This window comes from Vigna umbellata, chromosome 4, assembly GCF_029865625.1.
Source record: "Vigna umbellata cultivar VRB3 chromosome 4, Vumbellata_1.0, whole genome shotgun sequence".
Classification (NCBI taxonomy): Eukaryota; Viridiplantae; Streptophyta; class Magnoliopsida; order Fabales; family Fabaceae; genus Vigna; species Vigna umbellata.
In genome coordinates, this window is record NC_142168.1 from 46,039,621 (window position 1) to 46,066,097 (window position 26,477).

The window sequence follows — 26,477 nt, forward strand, 5'->3', positions numbered from 1 at the left end:
TTTATTTATTTAAGAATGGTGGGAAAAAGAAAGAAACCGGCCATAGGCGGACACATACTTATAAAAAAAATTATGATTTAGAAAAAAACATTATTTGTGTGTAGAGAAAAAAAATACCTTTAGAAAAAAACTTCAGAGTACAATAAAAAGAGAAAAAGAATGGTGTAGAGGTGACATACCTTTTTAGCTTTCAGTACTCTCCTCTTTCTTCTTTGATGATTGTCGTTGACAGAACCCTTATGGGTGAGAACCTATTTTTTTTTTCTATACTCTCTTTCTATTATTTTTGAATGCTTCTCTCTATTTTTTTCGTCCCCCTTTTTTCTATGACAGAGTGCGTATTTATATACACACATTATAATATTATGGAAATCTTGCCTTAATTGTGAATTAGTTGGCAATAAAACAAAATAAGGAAAGAAATGGTTATGGTTGCCAGAAAACAAATTAAATAATATTCAAAACATTGATTATCATTATTGTCAGAAAATTTGTCCATTTTTTAAAAATCTTATTTTCCTCTTTAAAAGCAACTGATGCAGGAAATTACATTAATATACTATTTTAACTATTGAGAGTGACATAGAAAATGCACTCTTTCTATGACACCATGAAAATCTATCCTAGTAAGTTTGACTTACTTTGACACAATGAAGAAACCTTCACTATAAAGAAACATCAAGCACCAGAATTGGTAGTTGAGCCTCAAGAGGAAACCTTCCCAAGAAAGAAAGCTCTATTGCTAACCACCAAGCTAGAAGCTCAAGCACCTGTTTCTTACACTGTGAGCCATCACCTGTATATTAGCACATCATACATCATCTCAACATCAATCAATACACTAGAATATCATAAAGCAATACTCATCACAAAACACAGCACAGTTGAATCAAAGCAGTGTGGCTCATTCAAGCATAGTACAATAGCAAAACAAATGATCAAAAGGAAAAGTTTAGAAAGCTGGGTTGCCTCCCCAGGAAGCGCTTCTTTAACGTCACTAGCTTGACACCATTAAACTCAATCTGGATCAACCAATTCCATGACTGTGGAAAGGCGTTCCACCTCACCACCCAAATAATGCTTGAGACGTTGTCCATTGACCACCCAACTTCTTTGTGGGTCTTCAGAGGCTGGATTCGTCAACTCAACTGCTCCATGTGGAAGGACATTCTTGATCATAAACGGACCAGACCACTTGGACTTCAACTTTCCAGGGAAAGGCTTTAGTCTTGAATTGAACAGCAGCACCCGCTATCCTGGATTAAAGACTTTTTTTTACCAGCTTCTTGTCATGATAAAATTTCACCTTTTCTTTGTAATTCTCGAAAGAATCATAGGCATGCAGCCGCATCTCCTCAAGCTCAATAATTTGCCTTTTCCTCTTTTCTGCAGTGTCACAAGGATCAAAATTCAATAGTTTTAAAGCCCACAGAGCTCGATGTTTCATCTCCACCGGAAGGTGACATGCCTTTCCATAGACCATTTGGAAAAGAGATAATCCAATAGATGTCTTCATTGCATTTCGATATGCCCAAAGAGCATCATCTAACTTCTGAGACCAATCTTTTCTTGATGAAGCAACTGTCTTTTCTAGAATCCTCTTTATCACCCTATTAGAAACCTCAGCTTGCCCGTTTTTTCTGTGGATGATAAGGTGTAGCTACCTTATGTCTCACACCATAGTGCTTGAGTACCTTTGCAAGCTGAAAATTGCAAAAATGAGATCCTCCATCACTAATGAGTACTCTGGGCGTTCCAAACCGGGAGAAAATTTTCCTTTTCAGAAATTTAATAATAGTGCTAGAATCATTCTTGGGACAGGCCAGAGCTTTCACCCATTTACTCACATAATCCATTGCCACCTAGAATGTATTCATTATTGAAAGATGGTGGAAAAGGTCCGAAAAAATCTATGCCCCAACAATCAAAAACTTCAACCTCTAATATGCCTTGCAGTGACATTTCATGACGTCTGGAAATAGTACCCATCCTCTGACACTTATCACAAATCCTGGCATGATTATGAGCATGTTTAAACAGAGTAGGCCAATAAAATCCTGACTTGAGCACTTTTGCAGCTGTTCTCACTCTACTAAAATGCCCCCCAAAAGGTGAGTCATGACAGTGCCACAAAATTCCTTCCACTTCTTCCTTAGTCACACAACGCCTTAGAAGGTTATCTGCTCCAATTTTGAACAAGTGAGGATCATCCCAAATAAACAGTTTGACATCATGCAAAAAAAAATTCTTTGTTGCCAATTGAGATCTTCTAGGATTACTCCTGCAGCTTTGAAATTAGCCATATCAACAAACCACGACCTTTGTTGAACGTACATGAGTGTTTCATCTGGGAAGGATTCCCAGATTTCTGCTTCCTTGCTTGTAACTTCACTATTAACCAACCGAGATAAGTGATCAGCAATTACATTTTCACTTCCCTTCTTGTCACGGATTTGCACATCAAATTTTTGTAGCAAAAGCACCCATCTAATCAATCGCGGCTTGGAATCCGACTTGGTTAGCAAATACTTTATATAGATGATCACTTTAGACCCAATGAGATAAGATCTAAATTTCTCCAAAGCATACAAAATAGTAAGAAATTCTTTTTCTATGGTGGCATAATTCAACTGGCCTTCATTCAAAACTTTGTTTGCAAAATAAATAGTGTGAAATACCTTCTCTCTCCTCTGGCCAAGAACAGCACCTATGGCATAATTATTGGCATCACACATCAGCTCAAAGTCTTGATTCCAATCAGGAGCTACAATTACTGGAGTAGAAATCAATTTTTTCTTCAAACCATCAAACGCCTTAAGGCATTCATCGTCCATCACAAATGGTACGTCCTTAACAAGGAGGCTGCTTAGTGGTTTGGCGATTTTTGAAAAGTCTTGGATGAATCTTCTATAAAAACCAGCATGACCCAAAAAGCTTCTGATTCCCTTCACATTGGTTGGTTGTGGAAGCTTTTCAATGACTTCCACTTTTTCTCTGTCAACTTCAATTCCCCTGGAAGAAAATTTATGACCCAAAACAATACCTTGTGTTACCATAAAGTGACATTTTTCCCAATTGAGAACAAGATTGGATTGGGTGCATCTCTTAAGTACAACATTCAGGTTAGCAAATACTCATGAAAGGAACTACGAAACACTAAAATATCATCCATAAAGACTTCAATGCATTTTTCTATTAAATCTGCGAAGATGGCCTGCATACACCTCTGAAAAGTAGTTGGAGCATTACATAACCAAAAAGACATTTTTCTGTAAGAAAAAACTCCAAATGGGCAAGTGAAAGTCGTCTTCTCTTGGTCCTTTGGATCCACCACAATTTGATTATATCCAGAATATCCATCCAGAAAGCAATAGAAAGCCTGACCTACCAATCTCTCTAGCATCTGATCCATGAAAGGAAGGGGAAAGTGATCCTTCCTAGTAGCATTGTTCAACTTTCTATAGTCAATACACATCCTCCATCTAGTAACAGTCCTTGTAGGTATGAGCTCATTTTTTTCATTATAAATAATTGTCATCCCACCTTTCTTTGGTAAAACCTATACTAGGCTTACCCATGCACTGTCAGAAATAAGATAAATAATATCAGCCTCAAGTAACTTTAGCACTTCTTTTCTCACCTCCTCCTTCATCACTGGATTTAACCTTCTATGTGGTTGAGCAACTGGTTTGTAATCATCCTCCATAAATATTTTGTGCATGCAATACGTCAGACTTATGCATTTGAGATCTGAGATTGACCATCCAATAGCTCCTATGTTGGCTTTTAGTATCTCCATCAACTTTTCTTCATCTTTGGGAGAGAGAGAATTACTGATGATAACTGGTTTATTCCCACCATATTCTAAGAACACGTACTTTAAGTGTGGTGGTAACATCTTCAACTCCAATTTTCTTTCCTTGACTTTTTCTTCTGTGTTGATCTCTTCCATCTTATGCAAAGGGACTTCTTTCAACTGATTCAAATCATCCAAGCACTCATCAATCAATTCTTCTTCTTTCTCCGTCAATTCTTCACAAGTGTCAACTAGTGTCTCCTCCATAAGAAAGATATCACTTGCTTTCTTCTCTTGTATCATGCAAATTTCGTCAAGAGTGTCAAGATGGAAACACTCTTTGTCATCCTTTGGGTGAGACATAGCTTCAAAAACATCAAAATTTATTTCTTCATCTTGCACTCTCACCTTCAGTTTGTCATTTTCCACATCAATCAAAACTCTTGCATTCTTCATAAAAGGTCTCCCAAGAATAAGAGGCAATTTATATCCTCCTCCATCTCCATGATAACAAAGTCCACAGGAAACAAAAATTTGTCTACCTTCAAAAGCACATCTTCAACTACCCCATAAGGATATTTCAGAGATCTATCCGCTAGTTGAAGAGTCATTCGAGTAGGCTTGAGTTCCAAACCTTTAATCTTTTCAAACATGGAGAGCAGCATGAGATTAATATTGGCTCCCAAATCAATTAGTGCTTTTCCAACAGAGATATTTCCTATAGTGTAAGGAATGGTGAAACTTCTTGGATCTTTCAACTTGGGAGGTAAAAGATTTTGTATGATAGCACTGCAGTTTCCTTGAACTTCAATGGTTTCCTCTTCAATGTACTTCCTCTTCTTAGTGAGGAGCTCCTTCAGAAATTTAGCATATGAGGGCATTTGTTGCAAGGCTTCGGAGAAAGGTATGTTAATCTCATATTTCTTAAAAATCTCCATGAAAAGCTCAAATTCTTTCTCCTTCCTAGAATAATTCTTTGGGTAAGGAAGGGACTTTTCATACAATTCTTTCTTTTTTCTCTCATCATCTTCCTCTCTTTTTTTCTTCTCTTCCCTCTCTTTTTCCTTTTCTTTTCTCTCACTCTCTTCTTTTTCTTTCTCTTCTTCATCTTTTTCTTTTTCACTCAACCTTTCTTTTTCTTTTCTCTTTATTTTTCTCTCATCTAAAACTCTGCCACTTCTAGTAACAACAACTTTGCATTCCTCTCTAGGGTTAACTTTCATGTTACTCCCAAGATCATCCAGCTTCTGAATTATGTGACAAAGTTGCCTCCTTATCCTTCTGAATGTTGCTTGAGTGCTTTTATGATGAGAATCAGACACCTGCGTTAACTGTTGAAGTGTGTCATCCATCTTAGCCATTCTTCCTAAGAGAGAGGGTTATTGCTGCCATTGTTGTTGTAGCAGCCTATCAAATTGTTCGGCAGCTTGCTCAAATTGAATTTGACCCATGTTTAAGTGAGGTTTCCACCAGTGGTTGAAATTACCTTGGTGGAATTGAGTGTCCATATAGTTAACTTCTTGTCCGAATTGCATCCTACATAAACTAAATACAAAACCCTAGAAAACACTGTTAGCACAAAAACAAAAAAAAACGACACAAAACACAAATTAAAAATAAGATAAAAAAAATAAAAATAAATAAAAAAAAAATAAAAATAAAGTGAAAGTTAATCAAGAATCACACAAATAGAATAGTTTAAACCGTGAGTCTCCGGCAACGGCGCCAAACACTTGTTGATGGATCGGCAAGTGTACCGAATCGCACAAGTAATATAAAATGGTAAGACCAAGTATCGTGTCCCAAGAGACTCTCGGCACTAGACAGTCGTGTGATAACTTGATTAATTAAGACTTAAAGAAAACGAGATCATTGGTTTCAAATGCAAAAACAGAAAATTAAATATGAATGCAAGTTGATCGATAGCACAGTAGCACAATGATGAACGAATGTTGTTTAATATGAGATGAGTATGTTGTTGGGGTTAGATTTCGCCAAGTTCCCTCTCATGTATGTAAGAATTCTTCTTTATGCATTAATGTTAACGTCACTCACTAAATCACTTAAATCCGATCCCTCGGCGAAATAAGCATGTCCTTAATCACTAGTTCATGCAATTCCTTTCATGCAATTCCTAGCATTCCTAGTAATTAAATGTGAAGATCAAGAGCTTTAAGACGACCAAGACTCATACCCTCATCCTTGAGAAATATCACTCTTGGGAGTAATTCAACAAGAACCTGAATTGTAAGGAACCTCTCGGCACTCATGCAATTCATACACCACGCTATGAATGGGTTAAACAAAGCATGCAATAATCACAGATGAATTACTCTAACAATTAACGAAAATGCATATGTTATTAAGAATCAATTCAAATACATGAGAGTTCACAAGGTTACATCATCCCCCAACAACAAATAGAGTGATGGAAGCTTGCTATGGGTGAGACTCATTGAACCAGGAAGCCAAACAACAAACGTTCCAGTGAGCAGAATGAAGGCAGCAGAATTCTAAAATAGATGCAGAGAATGGTATGGTTTTAGTGAAGAATGGAGTGGGTTAGAACCTCTCAGCTCAGAGGGCCTTCTACTTTGGAAGGTAGCTAGAGGTAAGGAGAAAGAAAGTGAAGAATTGGGTTGACTCAAGAGCAAAGGTAAGCTGGAATTTCATTTCTGCAGCAATTAGACTAAGCTCAAAAAGTGTCTACAAAAGGGGGAAGAGGTCTCCTATTTATAGGAAGATAAGAGCCTCAAATCTGAAATGAAATTCAATCCAAAAGCAAATGAAATTAAAGAAAAAGGCGCCAACTTGCTTCAGCTTCAAACATGCCTCATTCCAACTCAGCAGCACACGTGAAACAACACCAATTCTGAAACGCTAGGCTAGCTAGGTTATTGGGTGAGCTTTTTGATAGCTTTGGCAGCAAGCTTCTCCCTCCAAGTCTCTCTTTTCACGTGCTCAAATGCTATGCTGGCAGCTGCTCCCTCCAATTTTATTAATCCTACAAAGCAAAGAAAAATGTGCTTTTAATTATGGGAAGAAGGATTAATGTAAATTACCTTCCATAGAAGCAAAATGGTAGGTGATCCTTCTTCCTCTTGAATCCTATTTTCCATGGCTCTAATAAAAGGTCCAATATGTGTCTTAGATGGTCTTCCATCATAGAGTTTAGTTCACCATAGACATGGTGAAACTAGATGAACAATGGAGAAGAATCAGATAGAAAAACCCTAAAAGTAGAAGATGGAAGCTCCCGCATCCAAATCCGCCTCTAGAGACTGAAAGAGTGTGCTACTGTGCTCCCTCTGCAAAAGATGATCCAAACCTAGGGTGTCTGGGTCCTTTAAATACAAAGAAAACAGAACAGAAACAAGGCCCAGGCCCGTGTTGCTGGCGCTCAAGTGCCCCACTTAGGGCGCCCGGGTGGTGAACGGTGGTTCCTAGCGCTTAAGCCTAAAAAAGGGGCACCCAAGCTTCGTTCTTCTGACGCTCAAGCACCCAAAAGGGGTGCCCAAGCGATGAGCAGCACTCTTCTGCGCTTAAGCCTCCTAAAAGGGTACCCAAGCTTCGTGCTTCTGACACTCAAGCGCCCAAAAGGGGCACCCAAGCGGTGAGCGACACTCTTCTGCACTTAAGCCTCCAAAAAGGGCGCCTAAGCTTCGAGCATTCCTCCCTTCTGGTGCTTTTCCAGGCCTTTCTAAGCTCCATCTCCTTGGCACTTCATCTCTGCTTTCCGTAGTATCTCATTTCCTGCCAAAATAAGGGAATTTAGTCATAAATTCATCAAATTCAACCTCAACTCTCCTATTCACACAACTTAACAGAAAACATGATTCCAAGCAAGTTTCTAAGAAGAAAAGGGTGCATTTAGTATCAAAATTACATCACAGATAACGGTATTTTCAACCGTTATCAAAGAGCAAGTTGAGGAAAGAGAATAAGACCAACAAGGAATTTAAAGAAGAAGCATGGATAAAAATAACAAAGAAGAAAAGAGAATTACCATGGAAGGCTCATAAGAAGGAAACTAAAGGCATTAGAAGAAGAAATCAAAACAATGGTAAATAAATAGGAACTTCAAAGAGGATTAGAACTTGAGAGAAGGATGATGTGAACCCCATTTCCACAAGGACTAGTTTAGGATCTTTTGAGTTATAACCTTGTAGGAAATTTGGAAAATTAGTGAGAAGATTGACAATATTTTGGCAACATCGGTATCTCACGCTATAGAACTCTGATTAGGGTGATTCTAAAACGAAGTGAAAGTTCACATTCTAGATTTTAATTTAGACTTAAGTATAACTTAATTTTGACACGAAGAATTAAAGTTATCACCACGAGATAAACCTAGATAAAAATATGAAAGGTGGAAGGAAAGAATCACTTTTTTCAAGGGAGATAACACACAAAGGATGAGAAAGTCCTTTGATACAATCAAGGGTTCTTGCATCACTCAAGAAAATAGCAGAATCACTCTCACTAAGATAAAATAGATAAAACTCTATTATTTCTGCATAAAACTTTACTTTATATCATCATAATTGTGAAAGATCATTAATTGCAATTACATTCCACTTAAGCTAATAATGATTCCACTAAACTAATGGCTAATTGTAACTAAAATTATGGTAACCAAAAGTCACATCAAAGCATTACTTTGCATCATTTAGGTTTCCCAAAGACTGATGACAAATGGCCAATTGGACCCTTATTAAAGCTTGAAGTAAAACCATAATAAAGCTCATTAATGGATTAACCCAAAACATAATTTGGTTAGCAAATTTTGCAAAGGATTGAGCATTATTTAAGCAAACTAATTACTTACAAATTGCAACAAAGTGGCATGTCCCCATCATTGATTGAATTCACATCAAAGAAACTTAAGAAAGGAAGGATGAATCTAGAAACTAGGAGAATTCCAAGTTTCTTGACGCATGCACATAGCATAGGCTCTCATTCAATGTATCTAGTCACATTTTCCTTTCTTTAGGCTTTCATTCTTTGTACCTAGACTTGTTCTCCTATCTTTAGGCTTCCATGTCATACCATTCTCAATTTTTTTTGGTTTAAAGGGACTATTGATAATAACATCCCAAACACCTTTGTCCACTGATTCCAAGAAAATTTTCATCCTTATTTTCCAAAAAGGGTAATTTTCCCCCACAAATAGTGGTGGCCTATTTGTGGATGCACCTTCTCCAAATGTTTGAGATATATTGACCATCAGGAACGATTTAATCGATTAGACAGTAGAGGTAATCAATTAAAACTCGAGTAATTTTCAAATTCTCAGCTCTAGTGCTAATTGTTAGAAAAGATATGTCTTATATCTCAAGTCAAGAGGGGGTGAATTGGATTATGCTTTAAAAATTGATCATTTCAAAAGCTTTTTAAAATCTATGGTTTTCTTGAAATCAATAAACAAGAAGTGATGAATCAACAATTAAAAAAAAAAGGTAGGAAAAGATTAACACAAGCAATTTATACTGGTTCGGCCAAACCTACATCCAGTCTTTCTTCAATAATCTTAGTTGAAGGGAATCCAATATAATGATAGATTTTATAGAAATACAGAGATACCCCTCTCAATGTACTTCTCTCCACACTTAAAATCACTATAGAAATACAAGAGGTAAATACCCTCACTCTCTTATAATATAGAGAACAATCACAGGTACAAAATACTCAGATTGTCTAAAATGTATCTGATCTTCCAGTCACACTCCAATAGTGTAGATCAAATCAGAACCGTTGTAGCTCACTTTCTTGAATGAATCTTTATGGGTTATCAACCAATGAAGCTTTGATTCTTCAAGACAACTTCTTGGATGCTCCTGTAATCAAAATCAATGAAACAGTTAGTTATGAAAGTGATAGCGATTATTATGTTTTAACAAGTTTGCTTTTGTTTTAACAGATTTACCAAGCATATAATCGATTATATAATCATACTAGCCAGTTATAAATTCATTTGACTGTTATGAAAATTTAGGCTATTAAATAAAATGGATTTAAACAAAGTAACTTGATTTAACATATTATACAACTTATGTAACCGATTAATCCTACACTTAAGCAAATTTTCAATCCAATTTCTATTTTAAACATATATGAAACAGATAATGGCATTGCTTCCTATTTTAATCGATTAGACAACTTATGTAATCGATTACTACAGAGCAATTTGCTTCTGTTAAGCATATAATGATATCTAGAGAAATCTAACAGATTATACACTTTGTTAAATCAATTATTTCATCCATAAATGACATATTCAATCTGTTTAAAGCATGATTCATTTACCAATAATGAATTCATATATCAAGCACAAACACAATAAAGATAAAGCAATTGTTATGTCATTTGTTGAGCAAGAAACTACAAAATCATTCTCTTGTTCATCATCAAAAACATAGATATAAAGGATAGGTTTAGCTCCCCCTATGAACATATATTTATATTATTATTTATTTTGATTGCATTATAAATAATGTTGTTGCAAATATTTATTTTAAATGTTTGAAATGTTTGAATATTGGATATAATTTTAATGAAATTGAGATTAGCCATAACATCTTTGATTGATTGATAATTATAATCATATAATAAACATTAATTGAAATTAAATATATGTGATGCCATGAATTTTTATCCACGGGAATTTTCTTACATGTATATGATTAATTAGGATAAAATGTTGAATTATATTTCTTAAATTTCCTACATGAATTGAGAAAAGGAACATAGTCTAATGGTTTTATCATTTGGTTATATTAGTCTAATTGAGTATGACTTTAGCCCACGAACAAGTTTTATGTCACTAGATTCATTTATTAGACATGTTTGCATTATTAAAACATCATGTTTATTATAGTCTCAAATTATGATGATGAGCATGTATATTAGAATTTTCAGTTTCTCAATCTGAATATTTCTGATATCAATAGTGGTATTCCCAAATTAAAAAGGGATCATTATAAGTTTTGAAAGGAGAGAGTTCTTCTCCATTTGGATTGCTCAGACATTGACTATGCTATTAGAAAACCAAAGCCATCGGTTATTACTAAGATCAACACTTTAGATGTCATTGATCTTTATGAAAAGTGGGAAAGATCAAACCATCTAATTTTACATTCATAAAGACCAACATTTCTACTGTAATTAGTGGTTTTGTTGATCAGCCTGACAATGTGAGAGATTTGTTAAAGGCTATTGATGAACGACCACATCTAATAAATCTCTTGCTAAGCTCATTTTCATGAAACTTTCATCCTTAAAGTTCACCTTAATTTAGGGAGTGTGTGATCACATCATGCACACAAAGGACATTGTGGCTCAATTGAAAGCCTTGGAGGTTACCATGTCTTAATCCTTTCTAGTACTTATATTTTATGTACTTTTGCCTCATTAATATGCTCATTTTAAAAATTCTTATAACACATATAAGCTTAAGTGGTCTATTAATGAATTACTGACCTTGTGTGTTCAAGAAGAAGAAATATTGCTAATGAAGGAAGGTGAATAGTGAACTTCACTACTTCTTTAAACAATAAGAATAATCAGGTCAGGAAAAGATATTTGTTAAACCAATTAAAAATAAGGATTCCAAGTGAATTTTTCCTTCTATAAAAGAAGGGACATGTGAAAAAGATTACCCAAAGTTTAATAATTGGCAACAGAAGAAGGGTGATTATTTTTCTTTCATTTGTTATGAATATAATATGATTAATTTTAATCATAACACATGGTGGATTGTTTCCAGATCTACAATCCATGTTTGTAATACTATACAAGGTATGCAAAATCTAAGGAGACCAATAAAAAATGAACATTGCATTTATTCACGAAGCAAGATAAGTTCACATGTTGAAGCCATTAGACTATTTTGTGTTTAGAAAAGGTATTTTATGTTCATATATTTTTGTAAGAACTTAATTTAATTTTTGCAACTTGTACCTTTGGGTTTTTTCCTTTAATTTTATGGATTATAGTTATATTTTATTCAATATATCGAAAGGTATTGGTTTTGGTGAACTGTGTGTGGTCATTGTTATATTAAATTATAAATTTAACTATTTATAGTTTAATGCATGTTTTTAATGGGTTAAAATGATGTGTTGTGAATGGGAATTTATGTATGTTATGGCATCGGTGAATGGGACATATCTCTGCTAAGAGAATTAAACGATTAATAAATGGAGTACTGAGTACTTTAGATTGTGCTGATTTTAAGACTTGTTTGAATCACATCAAGGGAAAGCAAACTAAAGAATATAAAAAAGGGTGCTATAAAGAGTTTAAACCTACTAGAAATAATTCATACAGATATTTGTGGATGTAGGTACACTAGTGCAGAAAGGGCTTTAGACGTTTGTTATTTTGAGCTTTTAACGTCTGATCTATAACCGACGTCTATATGGGTGACGTTAATGAGACGTCGGACCCAATAGGTCAGACATCTATATAGACGTCCGATCCATACAAGTCATACGTCTATATAGACGTCTAACACTATAGATCAGACGTCTAAAATGTTGTCGTAATTGAATGCATCTTTTTCCGCTTGAGGCCTCTCGGGTTGCTCTTGGCTCATGGTTATTCGAGTTTACAACTTTATATTTTAGTTGAAGAGAATGTATTGTATGTTTTTTTCTGTATTAGATGGTTTTAAAAACGTAGTGGAGAGAATTGGAGGAATGTAAAATGCAAGAAATTGCCGCCCAAGAACGTCACCCAAGGACACGAGGAAAACTGCATCAAAACCCAACGAAAACGCATTTTAATCGGTTCAAATGAATAATCGGAGTAAAATTAATTTAAAATGGTGAAAAGTGAGAAAACAAACCTAAAAAGCGTAACTCGTACGGAGAAAACGCGAGGAAGATGATGAACATTAAGTGCGTAACTATTGCCTCGCGTTCGCGGTGTTTTAATGCTGCCATATAGAAGTCGGTTCCCCCCACATCAAACGTCTATATAGCTGTAGAAGTCGGATTGGCGGAATCGGAAGTCTAAATAGAGTTAAAAAGTGAGTTTTTAGATTTCAAAAATGAGTATATAGAAGTCGGATTGGCGGGATTAGAAGTTTAAATGGAGTTAAAAAGTAACTTTTTAGATTTCAAAAATGAGTATATAGAAGTCGATTCCCCCCACATCAGACGTCTATATGGCTGTAGAAGTCGGATTGGCGGGATCAGAGGTCTAAATAAAGTTAAAAAGTGACTTTTTAGATTTCAAAAATGAGTATATAGAAGTCGATTCCCCCACATCGGACGTCTATATGGCTGTAGAAGTCGGATTGGGGGGATCGGACGTCTAAATGGAGTTAAAAAGTGACTTTTTAGATTTCAAAAATGAGTATATAGAAGTTGGTTCACCCTCATCGGACGTGTATATGGCTGTAGATGTCGGATTGGTGGGATCTGACGTCTAAATGGAGTCTAAAAGTGACTTTTTAGATTTCAAAAATGAGTATATAGAAGTTTGTTCCCCTACATCAAAGGTCTATATGGCTTTAGACGTCTGTTCCCTCCAGAACAGACGTCTCTATGGTTGTTTTATTTATGGAAAATGCCACCGGTCATTTTTTACGTTGGATATTCGAGGGTCGGACGTCTAAAGGGTGACGTTAAAGGCCTTTTCTACACTAGTGGTAATCTGAGATACTTCACCACCTTTATATATGATTACTCAATATATATGTATCTATTCTTATTTCATTCTAAGGATGAAGATTTAGATGCTTTTAATGTTTTAAGGTTGAAGAGTTATAGTGGAGAAAGCAACTTAATATCGTGAGATTGGATATAGGTGGAGATATTATGGTAGATACACTATGAGTGGACAAGCACCTGGTCCATTTGCAAAATTTCTTTAAGAACCTGGCCTTTTTGTCCAATATGTTAAGCCTAGTTCTTTGGATCATAATGGTGTGGCAGAAAGGAGAAATCAAACTTTAATGGATACAACAAGAAACATGAGGAGTAATGCAAAGCCTCTTAAATTCTTTTGGATTAAAGCAATTAAGACAATTGTGTATATAATGAACCGTGTTACAACCAAGGTTGTTTCAAGAACACCTTTTGAGTTATTTAAAGGTTGGAAACCCAACTTATGACATATATGTGTTTAGTAATGCATGTCTAAAGTAAGAATTTATAACTCACAAGAGAAGAAACTAGACACTAAGACTATTAATCGCTATTTCATTGGATATGCTAAAAACTCCTAAGGTTGTAGTTTTTTTATTGTCAATCTCATAGCACTAGAATTATGGAACCAAGGAATGTAAAGTTTCTTATAAATTACTCAATTAGTAGTAGTGATGTAATTCAAAGTAATCACAATGAAGTTCACCCGACTAAATGAAAGGATAAAATGGTAGTCATTCATGCTCCTCTAGTTTAAAAGCGTATTAGACAATCAGTTATTTGAGTTTTATACATTGTTGGAGATAGATCAAGTTGCTTAGGAACCAGTTGAACAATAAGTTTCCCATCAAGATAATAAAACAACATTAAGAAGATCTACAAGAATAAAAAAATCAGCATTTTTAAGTGATTAATGAAATGTATTTCTGAGAATCAAATTGTAACATTGGAGCCAAAGATGATCTTGAAACGTTTTCAAAAGCCATAATTTCTTTCCAAAAGGTTCATTCAAAAGGAAGGAATCGGTTATAGGAGACATTTTCTCTTGTGTCTCGAAAAGATTCTTTATAAATATTCATCGCGTTAGTAGCTCATTTTGATTTTGACTTACATCAAAATGAATGTGAACGTGGTTTACCTTAATGGTGATTTAGGGGAAGAGGTTACATGAAACAACCTAAAAAATTCATCTCTAGTTATGGTGAACACTTAGTTTGCAAGGTCAATAAATCCATCTATGGTTTGAAACAAGCTTAATGTCAATGGTATTTAAATTTCATGAAGTTATTTCTTTAATTGGTTTTGAAGAAAACATGATGGAACAATGTATATTCCAGAACGTTAGTGGGAGTAAGATATGTTTTATTGTTTTGATGACATTTTGCTTGCAACTAATGACAAGGGAAATATATAAGGTGAAATAGTTTCTCTCAAATAACTTTGATATGGAAATGGGTAAGGCATCTTATGTCATAGGCTTTAAGATCTGTAGAGAAAGATCTCGAGGTATTTTGGGTTTATGTCAAGAGCCCTATATCAACAAAGTTTTAGAGATTTTTAATATGAATAATTGTTCACCAAGTGTAGCTCCCACTATGAAGGGTGATAAGCTTAAGTTGGGTCAATGCCTTAATATAATCTTGAACATAAACAGATGAAGAATGTTCTTATGCTTCAGTTGTTGGAAGTCTAATGTACGCTTAGGTTTTCATTAGACCTAACATTGCATTCACACTTGGAGTTTTGGGAAGGTATTAGAGTAATCCAGGTGTTGACTACTAGAAAGCTGCAAAAAAGGTAATGAGATGTCTTCAAGGAACAAAGGATTTCATGCTCATATACAGAAGAATTGATAATTTGGAGGTGGTAGGCTACTCCGATTTAGACTTTGTTGGTTGCATTGATACTAGAAAATCAACATCTAGCCATTTTTTATCTAACTATTGGAGTTATACTTGGATAAGCAAAAGGCAGACCTTGAATGCTACCTCCACTATAGAGGTTGAGTTTGTCTCTTGTTTTGAGATTACCTCACATGGTGTAAGGTTGAAGAGTTTTATATTTATGTTTAGAATTATGGATTCAATTGATAGGCCATTGAAGTTATATTGTGATAACTCTATTGTGATATTTATGGCTAAGAATGATAAAAGTCAAAGTCAAAGCAAGCACATTTGCATAAAATATATAGATATTAGAGAAGGTGTTAAGTGGTCATTGAGCACGTTAGCACAAAGTTAATGATTATTGATTCTTTGACTAAAGGCATGCCATTAAAGAATTTTAAGGATCATTTAGCACAAATGGAACTTGGTTCATGTTGTGACAGTCATTAATTTTACTTTGATAAAACTCTTATTCCATTTTTCTCATTTGTTGTTCACATATTTGTTTATTTTGAGAAATTTCATTTGATCCGAAAAAACATGTGGTTTATTCATTATAGTTAAGAGTCTTTGATGAGAAGCTTGAAATATAGTGATACATGGGAGATAATACTCAATTTTGGAGGACATGTTACCATGATCCTTATATTAAGTTTCTTGTATTAATTGATAATAGGATAAATGGGTCAAGTGAGAGAATGTCGGAAATTTTCCAAACATGTGGGATAATATGAGATATTCACATTAAATCACTTATTTTCATAAATATGGTATATTTAATTAATCAATTTTTATAATTGTTGCATGAATTTTGATGTTGTCATCCCACTAAATTTTAAATAATTTATCATAGTAATTACTTTGTGATGGACATAGCTCTATAAATTCCAAAGGTGCTTTGTGCTTTGGGTTATAAGATATGTTCTCTTCTACGTTATACTACACCATAAAATTTTATAAGAGTAAGGGTTTGAAACCGTAAAAAACATTAAAGGATTCTCGTGACAGTGGTAATAGTTGGAGGTGTTAGTCCTTATTTTTTTTTTTCCACTTTATATTTACATAACTAACTCGCTCACAATCCATAAAAGATCTTTAAAACTCATTAGTGCTTTTTAGAAATCCCTATATTGGAATATGAAGTTTTAACTTTCTTTGGCCTACCCCGACCATGTTCCCTTGTAGTTCGAATTGACTCGTCATCCTCCCCAAAATTAGAATGTGCAATCAAAATTAAAATATTCGCTCTCATCAAGCATATTAGTCTATTTAAAGGCTATTTTCAATTCCTCTACAAAATGAGCTTCATTATATGTAAAAAAATTAGAAACTACCTTAAAACTACAACAGAATGATTTTAAGTGTTGCAAACCCTTCAAACTATCGACAATGGGCTAAATTCTTATTCTTGTCACTCAGTAGAGGCTTCCGTAGATCGTTCCATGCTCGGCCATCCAGTGCAGGCTTACAACAGGCCGCTCGGTCAAAGCTTCCAGGACCGTTCGATATTCATTCTTTAAGAAGACCGTTCGGTCAAGGCTTTAGCAGACCGTTCGGTCATCCTCAACAGATCCTTTCTCAACCTTTCAACCGTGATTGTCCTGCACAAAATGATTGAAATAATTAAGCTCAAATAATTCAAATTAAATAAAATCAGAATTAGTCTTGAAATTGAGTCCAAATAATGAAAATGCAAGAATAATTGATAATTAAGCACAATTCCCTAACAAAATATGGTGCTGAAAGCTAAGTGTATAGTGAAAAATGGTGACTCATCAAAATAGACCACACTTAGTCCTTTGCACTGCTGGGCAAAATCAAGACGCAGAACAAGGAACCACCATTCTAAATACCTCAAGAGAGTGACACAATCTTTAGGAAACAACAAGAAAAAGACACCAAAGACACAAAGCAGATTTACACAATCCTCAATGATTCTGGAAAAAGAAAAGGAGTAGACAACATCCATCACACAGGTATCAGAGAAAGCAGATACTCATCGAAATCATTCAAGCAATTCAAAACATGGCAAAATAATGAATCAACTTAAGAGGTGAATCAAAAGCAACAGAACCTCACAGATGCACTATCAGTGTTTCTCTCAAGTGTCTAGGGTAAAAAGAATTTCAACTCAATGCACTCAAGAAAGCAAGCAACAACAAACTTGGCAAGCCTTTAATATCAACACTCAAAACATATGTATGTTCAAATCAAAAGGTCTTTTATGGATGTAATGGGGCCAAGGACAAGGGAGGATAACATATGAATGAGAAGCTATAAACCAAAAGAAATAGAGGAGCAATGGGGAACAAGTGTAAACACAGTCAAATCACACTCAAACCTCTAATTCAATCCTCTTCTTGACTCCATTATTCATAATTTTTTTTAAAAAAAAATTCTTTCTTTTCTCATCTTGTCTCTCTTTTTTCTCTTTTCTCTCTATTTAGGACACGACTGTAAGAGACAAGATCCACAATATCTTTACAAAAAACAAAACAAGAAAAGGAACCAACTAGCCAATTCATATGAATCCCCAAGGAGACCACACTTGTTCCCAAAACACTTCCAAAGCTCCAAAATTCCTAAGGTTATGGTAATCATGGTTTTTCACTTAAGGGTGATTAATGAACTTGAAAACAAAGAACAAGGGAAAATAATAGGCTCAAAGGGTTTATCAAAAGATCAAAACAAGGGAGGCTTATTTGGCTAGAGAGGCTCAAGAACAAACTGCCTTTATCACTTTCAAACATGCATATCCATCAAGAATTATCAAAAAGAGTCAAGCCAAGGCATATGTGCAAGCAATCAAGAGATACATCAGACAAGAAAGAACATAAAGTGGCTCAAATCTCACATAGGGTATTTGTCACAATCAATTCAACCTCTCAAACATCATAATCATCTTCCCACGCAAAGAAAAACAAGAGTTTCAAACCATAAGTATCAATCAAGTGAAGTGAAAGACGAGTCTACAACTTAAACAAAATCCAGAAATGAAGAGAATCATGCAAAACCGTATACAAGACACGACAAACAACCTAAAACAGAAAAAAATTTAACAAAGAAAAATCAAAATCTCCCCCAACAGACCACACTTAAACTACACAGTGTCCTCAATATGTCATAAGCATAAGATTAGAAATCAGAACAATGAACAAATCATGGACAAGTGCAATAAAAGTAGGGAAAGGGGGAGAAGGAAAAAGAAAACTCCCCTAGGTTAGGGTGGAAGCTGCCAATTTTGGACTATCAGAGAGATGTCTTCCACCATTGGATCCAGCAAGGAAGTTTTGAGGAAGAACTGCTTCATCCTCCAGATTTGATCGAGCAGGGAAATGTCTTCCACAGCTGGATCTAAGAAGTGATTGTTGATGAACGGGTTTAGCCGGTGCCTATTGATCTTCAAACTGTTGTGTATGTAAGCACCTTTGTCTTCCACTGTGGGTGCATGTTGGTCAAATTCATGTGTACCTCCTACAATAGGGTTAGTGCAATGTGGTTCCAAAGAAATGAAATGTAGGGATATAACACCCAATCCCAATGTAACAGGCTGAACCTTAAATATACCCTCAGAACATGAATCAAGTTCAAATTTAGGAGCAATATCAATAACAGACTCAGATTCATGTTCAGTGCATGGAGAATACACATTCAGATGTGATAGCAAAAAGTGGTTCTCATCATGCAAAGAGGGAGAATTAAAAGCATGCTCATCAACAATACAATCATCAACATACCTGTCAGCTGTATAATCATCAATAGCATAATCAAACCGAGGTATGTTTACCTCCACTTCCCTAAAGATTGATTGAATGATGGAAGATGAAAGTGGTCTACCCGGCTCAAAAGTGTTGCTCAAACCTGCCTGGTCCTCCAATTCTTCATTAGTCTCCTCAAGTGCAAGAGTAGGGTCATAGGAAGGTGGGAAAGTAGGTGGCACAGTGAGCACATGACTCTGGTTCCCATCTCCTATGTTGATGGCACTAACATCTTGAAACGGTTTCTGATTAAGCTGTGTGGCCATTTGCCCCATTTGATCAGTCAAACTCTGAATGGATGCTTTGGTCTCTTGCATGAACTGAATGTTTTGCATGGCCATCTGCCTCAATAACTCCTCCAATGTAGGCTCAGAAGTAGAAGGTTGAGGAGCTATTTGGGCAGGAGCATCATGTTGCTGACTCTGGTATTGCTGGACTAGTGAAGGCATACAAGAGCTTTGGAATGATGGTTCTTGATATTGATTCTGAGCAGTACCATACCATCCCAAGTTAGGATCATTCCATCCAGGATCGTTTTTGTACCCATACTAAGCAGGGAAGAATTCATCCAAAAATAGATGCTTAAGATCTTCCCAATAAGTTATAGATCCGTGAGGAAGAGAATAAACCCAATCCTTTGATGCTCCTTGTAATGAGTGCGGAAAGGCCCTTAAGAAAATGTGATCATCCAGGACATGTGGAGGTTTCATCGTAGAGCAAATGAGGTGGAACTTCTCCAAATGTTTATGTGGGCATTCACCTGCAAAACCATGAAACTCGGGCAACAAATGTATCAGTCCAGTGTTGAAAACGCAATGAACATCATCCTCATCTGATGTAATCGGCTCTCATTGAGCACTCTCACGAGTGGGAGGATGAGTCATATTGTTCTCAACAGAGAAATCAGCATGAGAACCATAATCAGAGTAACATGCAAAAGGAGAATCATAATTATAGGCACAAGCAGAAGAAGCAGTATTCACATAATCAAAATAGGTAGACATGGAGAAAGAAGGAAAAAGGAAAAATGCAATGAAAATATGCAACTAAAACTATCTAAATGCAACACACATGACAACACACACAAAACAGAAGAACATACTCACAACACAAGACAAAACAAAACACACACTAACACAACAAAAGACCTAAAATCGAACTGTTGGTCCCCGGCAACGGTGCCAAAATTTGATGCGGCTGTCGTGGCCCATCAAATTTGATGTGCATTAAGAATGTAGTATAGTGCTAGGAAGTGACTCCTGGGTCGTCTCTCAAGGACCAAATGTGGTTCGAGTCTTAAGTCAAACACGTAGTGGGGGGGTTTTGACAGTGATTTTGCAAATAGAAATGAAACCGGAATTTAAACATAACTAAATATGAAAAACAGTAAAAGTCGAACGGTCCATCAAGAGGCCGAACGGTGTGAATGTAAAACTAGCTCATGGAAATGAAAATCAACACTTAAACAAGCCGAACGGTGTTAAGTTTACCGAACGGTATTAAACAATAAAATGGAAATGAATTAAAACGTAGGAAAACCGAGTGGAAATTAAAATTGGACAACTAAACAATTGGATGCAGAACCGAACGGTCTCTAACAATGAAGCATGTTAGAGACCGAACGGTATGAAAATGCAGAAATGCAGAAAAGGTTGCAAAGTTAAAACGCACGGGAAACTAAAACCGGATTGTGCTAACATCAAGAACGAACAAGTCGATCGGTCTTTAACAGACCGAACGGTGTAAAACAATACAACCGAACAGAGTAAATGCAACAGATCCATAAGTCGAACGGTACAAGCAAAGACCGAACGGTCTACAGAGAATGCAGCAACAGTAAACACGCAGAATCTAAAGGCAACAAAATCAAAAAGGCAACTGAACTTAAAACGAAAACAGTAACAGTGGAAGCGAAACTTAAACAACAGAATGTGAAATTGCAAATGGAAAATGCCCCACAAACATAAAACACCAATGAACAGTAAAATAACGAACTGCAACAGTAAAGAGGACGAAATGAACAGTAGAACACAACAATGAACAGTAAAATGCAAGAGCGAAGAAGACAATGAACAGTGAAATAAAACTGAAAAGTGAATGCATCAATGATTTCAACTCTTAAATTGCACTGTAAACAAGATTCAATACATGGAAATGCAAAAGAAATAAAACCTAAACCTCCCCAAAGGGGGAGGAGGAAGAAAATGCTCCCCAAGAACAGGTACGTAGTGGTGGCTGGGAGACTTAGGTAAAGTGAAGGTGATTTTGGGGTATATAGACCCCAAAAGACAAAATTGCCCTTCTAATGGGCTTGTCCTACAAAAATGACCTAAAATTTGGGCCCCAAGGTCCTAAGGTTGACCCAATAACATTCTATGACGAATTTACATTATAACACTGACGAGGCCACCCTCTTGAATTCCCAGAATGTGCTTCCAACATTGTTGCTGCTGAGTTCTCTGGTCATCTCTAGTTATGGTGAACACTTAGTTTGCAAGTTTAATAAATCCATCTATGGTTTGAAACAAGCTTAATGTCAATGGTATTTAAATTTCATGAAGTTATTTCTTTAATTGGTTTTGAAGAAAACATGATGGCACAATGTATATTCCAGAACGTTAGTGGGAGTAAGATATGTTTTATTGTTTTATATGTGGATGACATTTTGCTTGCAACTAATGACAAGGGAAATATATAAGGTGAAATAGTTTCTCTCAAATAACTTTGATATGGAAATGGATAAGGCATCTTATGTCATAGGCATTAAGATCTGTAGAGAAAGATCTCGAGGTATTTTGGGTTTATGTCAAGAGCCATATATCAACAAAGTTTTAGAGATTTTTAATATGAATAATTGTTCACCAAGTGTAGCTCCCACTAGTGCAGAATTGGCTTTTAACGTCCCCCCATAGACGTCCTTCTAGAAAAGCCCCAACGTAAATAATTGACCAGTGGCATATTCATAAATAAGTGAAACTCTAGACGTCCGTTGTGGTGGGGGACGGACATCTATAATATTATAGACGTCCATGGGAGGGGGACGGACGTCTACTAGGCTGAACAACTGAACGTTTCAGCTCCCCATGTCAGCCCTTAAACGTCCGTCCTGGGAGGGCACGGACGTCTATAATATTATAGACGTCCGGCCCCTCCCAAACGGACATTTAGAGTGCTGACAGGGTGGTTGGAGAATTAATTGTCTTCAGCCCCTCAAACGTTCGTCCTAGGAGGGGGGCGAACGTCTATAATATTATAGACGTCCGTGGGAGGGGGACGGACGTCTACTAAGCTGAACAACTGAACGTTTCAACTCCCCATGTTAGTCCTTAAACGTCCGTTGGGCAGGGCTCGGACGTCTATAATATTATAGACGTTCGGCCCCTCCTAGGGCGGACGTTTAAGGGGCTGACATGGGGAGTTGAAACGTTCAGTTGTTCAGCCTAGTAGACGTCTGTCCCCCTCCCACGGACGTCTATAATATTATAGACGTTCGTCCCCCCCCACCACGGACGTCTAAAACCCCCCGCGAATATCAATTTTAAATCCCAGAAGACGTCATATTAGTGACGAGCCAGACGTCTATACTATTATAGACGTCGGGGCCCCAGAGTGCCGGACGTCTAACAGTATTAATATGCGAAACGCGAACCTGCGAGCAGTACGCTCACTGTTCATCGTCTTCCCCGCGAACGCTGTCTGCGCCATTGATTTTCCAGGTGCATTTTCTCTCTTTTGGACCGTTTAAATTGACTTTCAATCCGATTACATTGCTCTGTGATGAAATATCTTTGATTTGAACCGATTAAAAATCGTTTTCGGTCCGTTTTTGTGCAGTCTCTTGCGTGTTCTTGGGCGGCTTCTTTGACTGTTTTTGGGCGAGGTTTTAGGTCGTTCCCTCCTCGATTTCCCTCCCTTTCATTTCGAATCTACATTTCAGGTTAGCTTGTTGTTATTAATAAATTTTTGTATGCATGTAATTGGGTTTTGTGTATGCATGTTTTTTACTCTAAAGTGTGCATGTGTTATTGGCTTTTGAATATGCATGTATTAGTTGTGTTATTATAAGTATCAAATCATTGAGTGACACTTAGTTCCCGTTTGAAATTTAACACAAACGATAAATCTTTTAATCGTTTGTGTTAAATTTTGAATTGTCCGATTGGACAGTTTGAGAAAATTAATTTTCATAATTTGCAATAACATGTCAATTGGAGTTTATGGATAAGATTGATAAAATTTTGGTTCAGTACTTGTGTTGTTCTCCGGATGCATATTTGATTGTGGTCATCGTTGACTACTCTCATTTCGTGTATTTCGGAGACCAATGTGAAATGCTGCCGAAATCTTATCAATTTTATGATGTAGACTTCAATGCACGTGTTTGAGCAAATTATGAAAATTAATTTTTTTGAATGGCTAGGGCCTAACCTTGTGAGAGTTAAAAAACTTGAACTGATGATTTTACGAACATAGTTTGGATCGAAGCTGGATGAACGAACGTCGCATCAGTGAAGAATATGATAAGGGTGTTTCGAAGTTCTTGCAATACGTTGAACAAAATGCTAAGTCTGTCAACGGGATATATTTTTGTCCTTCTGTCCCTTGTCTTAATCAAATACGGCAAGACTTAGGCAATGTGCGTGACCATCTATTCATGTACGGCATAATGAGGACTTATACTGTTTGGACTTGGCATGGAGAAGTACTGGAGCAGCCTACCACGTCATGAGGAACGGATTATGTGGAAGAATGGATGATACGTGATGTCGGTGAAGATAATTTTGGAAGGGCTAATTTGTATGATTCTCTTATTAATGATTCAGAGCAACCGTTGTTCCCAGGATGCTCGAACTTTACACGTCTGTCTTCAACTTTAAAGTTGTTTAGTTTAAAAGCAAGGAATGGATGGACCGATAAAAGTTTCACCGAGTTGTTGGAGTTGTTGAAGGAGATGCTTCCAGAAAATAATACTCTACCTATTCGTAATTACGAGACCAAAAAAATTTTATGTCCAATGGGTCTTGAATATCAAAAGATACATGCTTGTCCTAATGATTCTGTTTTGTACACAAAGGAGTTTGCTTCGTTAAAGTATTGTCCAACATGTGGTTTATCCCGTTTTAAAAAGAAATCTGACCGAGTCACTGGTAATGAAGGTAATGATGGTGCACCTGCTAAGGTGATGTGGTATTTGCCTATAATACCTAGGTTCAAACGTATGTTCTCTGTTAAAGAAGATGCAAAGAACCTTAAATGGCACTCTAGCGAAAGAAAGTGCGATAATCTTCTTCGACACCCTGCTGATTCTCCATAATGGAAAAAGATTGATGACAAATTCCCTGAATTTGGTGCAGATCCAAGAAACTTAAGGCTTGCACTTGCAACTGATGGTATGAATCCTTATGGAAACTTATGTAGCAAACACAGTTCGTGGCCAGTTATGTTGATGATTTACAATCTTTCTCCTTCGTTGTGCATGAAGAGAAAATATGTGATGTTGTCCATGATGATATCGGGTCCTAGACAACCTAGAAATGACATTGATGTTTACTTAGCACCTTTAATTGATGATTTGAAATTGTTGTGGGAAGAAGGCATCGACGTGTTTGATTCACATGTTCAGGAACAGTTCCGTTTGCGTGCAATGTTGTTTTGCACTATAAATGATTTCCCAGCGTATGGAAACTTGAGCGGTTAAAGTGTTAAAGGTCATTTTGCATGTCCCATATGTGAAGAAAACACTAGTTACCTTCAGTTGAAGCATGGTCAGAAGACGGTATATACAAGACATCGAAAATTTCTTCCTTGTAATCATCCTTATCGTAGATTGAAAAAAGCATTTAATGGAAGTGCTGAGGATGAGGTTGTGTGAAGGCCCCGGAATGGTGAAGAGGTGTACAACGAAGTCAAAAACATTGACATTGTGTTTGGAAAACATCATAAAAGTACCTCTGCAAAGAACATTTGGAAGAAATGATCGATATTTTTTAAGCTTCCATATTGGTGTGAACTTGATGTTAGACATTGTATTGATGTGATGCACGTTGAAAAAAATGTTTATGACAGTGTCATCGGAACTTTATTAAACGTCAAAGGGAAGAGCAAAGACGGAATTAAAGCAAGACAAGATTTGGCTGACATGGGAATCCGATATAGTTACATCCACAGGTAATAGGAAGACGCACCTATCTGCCCCCAGCATGTCACACACTTTCCAAAAAAGAAAAACAAAGTTTTTGTAATTGTTTAAGAAGTGTGAAGGTTCCGCAAGGTTATTCTTCAAATATCAGTAACCTTGTGTCTATGCAAGACTTAAAGCTAGTTGGTTTAAAGTCTCACGATTGTCATGTTTTGATGCAACAATTGTTACTTGTTGTTATTCGAGGCATATTACCTCATTCTGTTAGGGGTATTCTGACACGTCTGAGTTTTTTTTTAATGCCATTTGCAAGAAAGTTGTTGACCCTCGAGGTTTAGATGAATTGGAAAATGAGGGAATAAGACTACTATGTCAATTGGAGATGTATTTTCCACCTTCCTTTTTTGACATCATGGTACATTTGATTGTTCATCTAGTCAGAGAAATTCGAATATGTGGCCCGGTCTTCTTAAGGTGGATGTACCCAGTTGAAAGATACATGAAGATCTTAAAGGGATATGTCAAGAATCAGTATAGACCAGAAGCTTCAATCATAAAGCGATACGTTGCAGAAGAAGCCATTGAATTTTGTTCAAGTTATATGCCATCTTGTGAACCCGTCGGTCTTCCCAAGAGCATACACGAAGGAAAATGTGAAGGTAAGGGTGTTCGAGGTGTGAGAATTCAAAGTGTTAGCAAAAAAGAAATTGACCAAGCTCATTTGTACGTCTTAAACAACACTGTTGATGTGATTCCTTACATTTCTAACCACGTTAATGAAATAAAGGCAGCAAACCCAAAAATGAGTGAAAAATGGCATCTTAATGAACATGTGAAAACCTTCTTGCAATGGTTTAAGAAAAAGATTTATGCGACTCCACATGTTTCTGAAACTTTATTGAGGTTATCTCGTGGGCCGAACACAGATGTCATTACATATGGTGGGTACTATATAAACAATATTTCTTTTCAGACAAAGGTAGAAGATGACAAAAGCAGAGTTCAAAGGCATCACACTACAAGCTGAGGCTGTGCACTTTGCTAGTTCTAAAGACAAAAATCCAATCACAGCATCCATCAGTTATTTTAGAATAATACAAGAAATATGGGAAGTTGATTACGTCACTTTTAGAGTCCCAGTTTTCAAGTGTAAATGGGTTGATATAAATTCTAGTGTCATGATGGATGACCTTGGTTTCACATTGGTAGACTTGAACAAGATGAATTACACTGATGAACCATTTA

The 26,477-nt window shown here is 36.2% G+C and overlaps 1 protein-coding gene across 1 annotated transcript; it reads right to left on the reverse strand.

The window, feature by feature from the left end:
• Nucleotides 1-1,017: 1,017 nt before the first annotated feature.
• On the reverse strand, nucleotides 1,018-19,434 carry LOC148200376 (uncharacterized). The gene is made up of 6 exons (XM_088112919.1): nucleotides 19,073-19,434; nucleotides 4,339-4,759; nucleotides 3,575-4,204; nucleotides 2,335-3,104; nucleotides 1,307-1,640; nucleotides 1,018-1,206 (listed from the first exon to the last, which is right to left on the reverse strand). The coding sequence occupies exons 1-6, from the start codon at nucleotides 19,432-19,434 to the stop codon at nucleotides 1,018-1,020; spliced, it is 2,706 nt and encodes a 901-aa protein (XP_087969045.1).
• Between the last annotated feature and the right edge of the window lie 7,043 nt (nucleotides 19,435-26,477).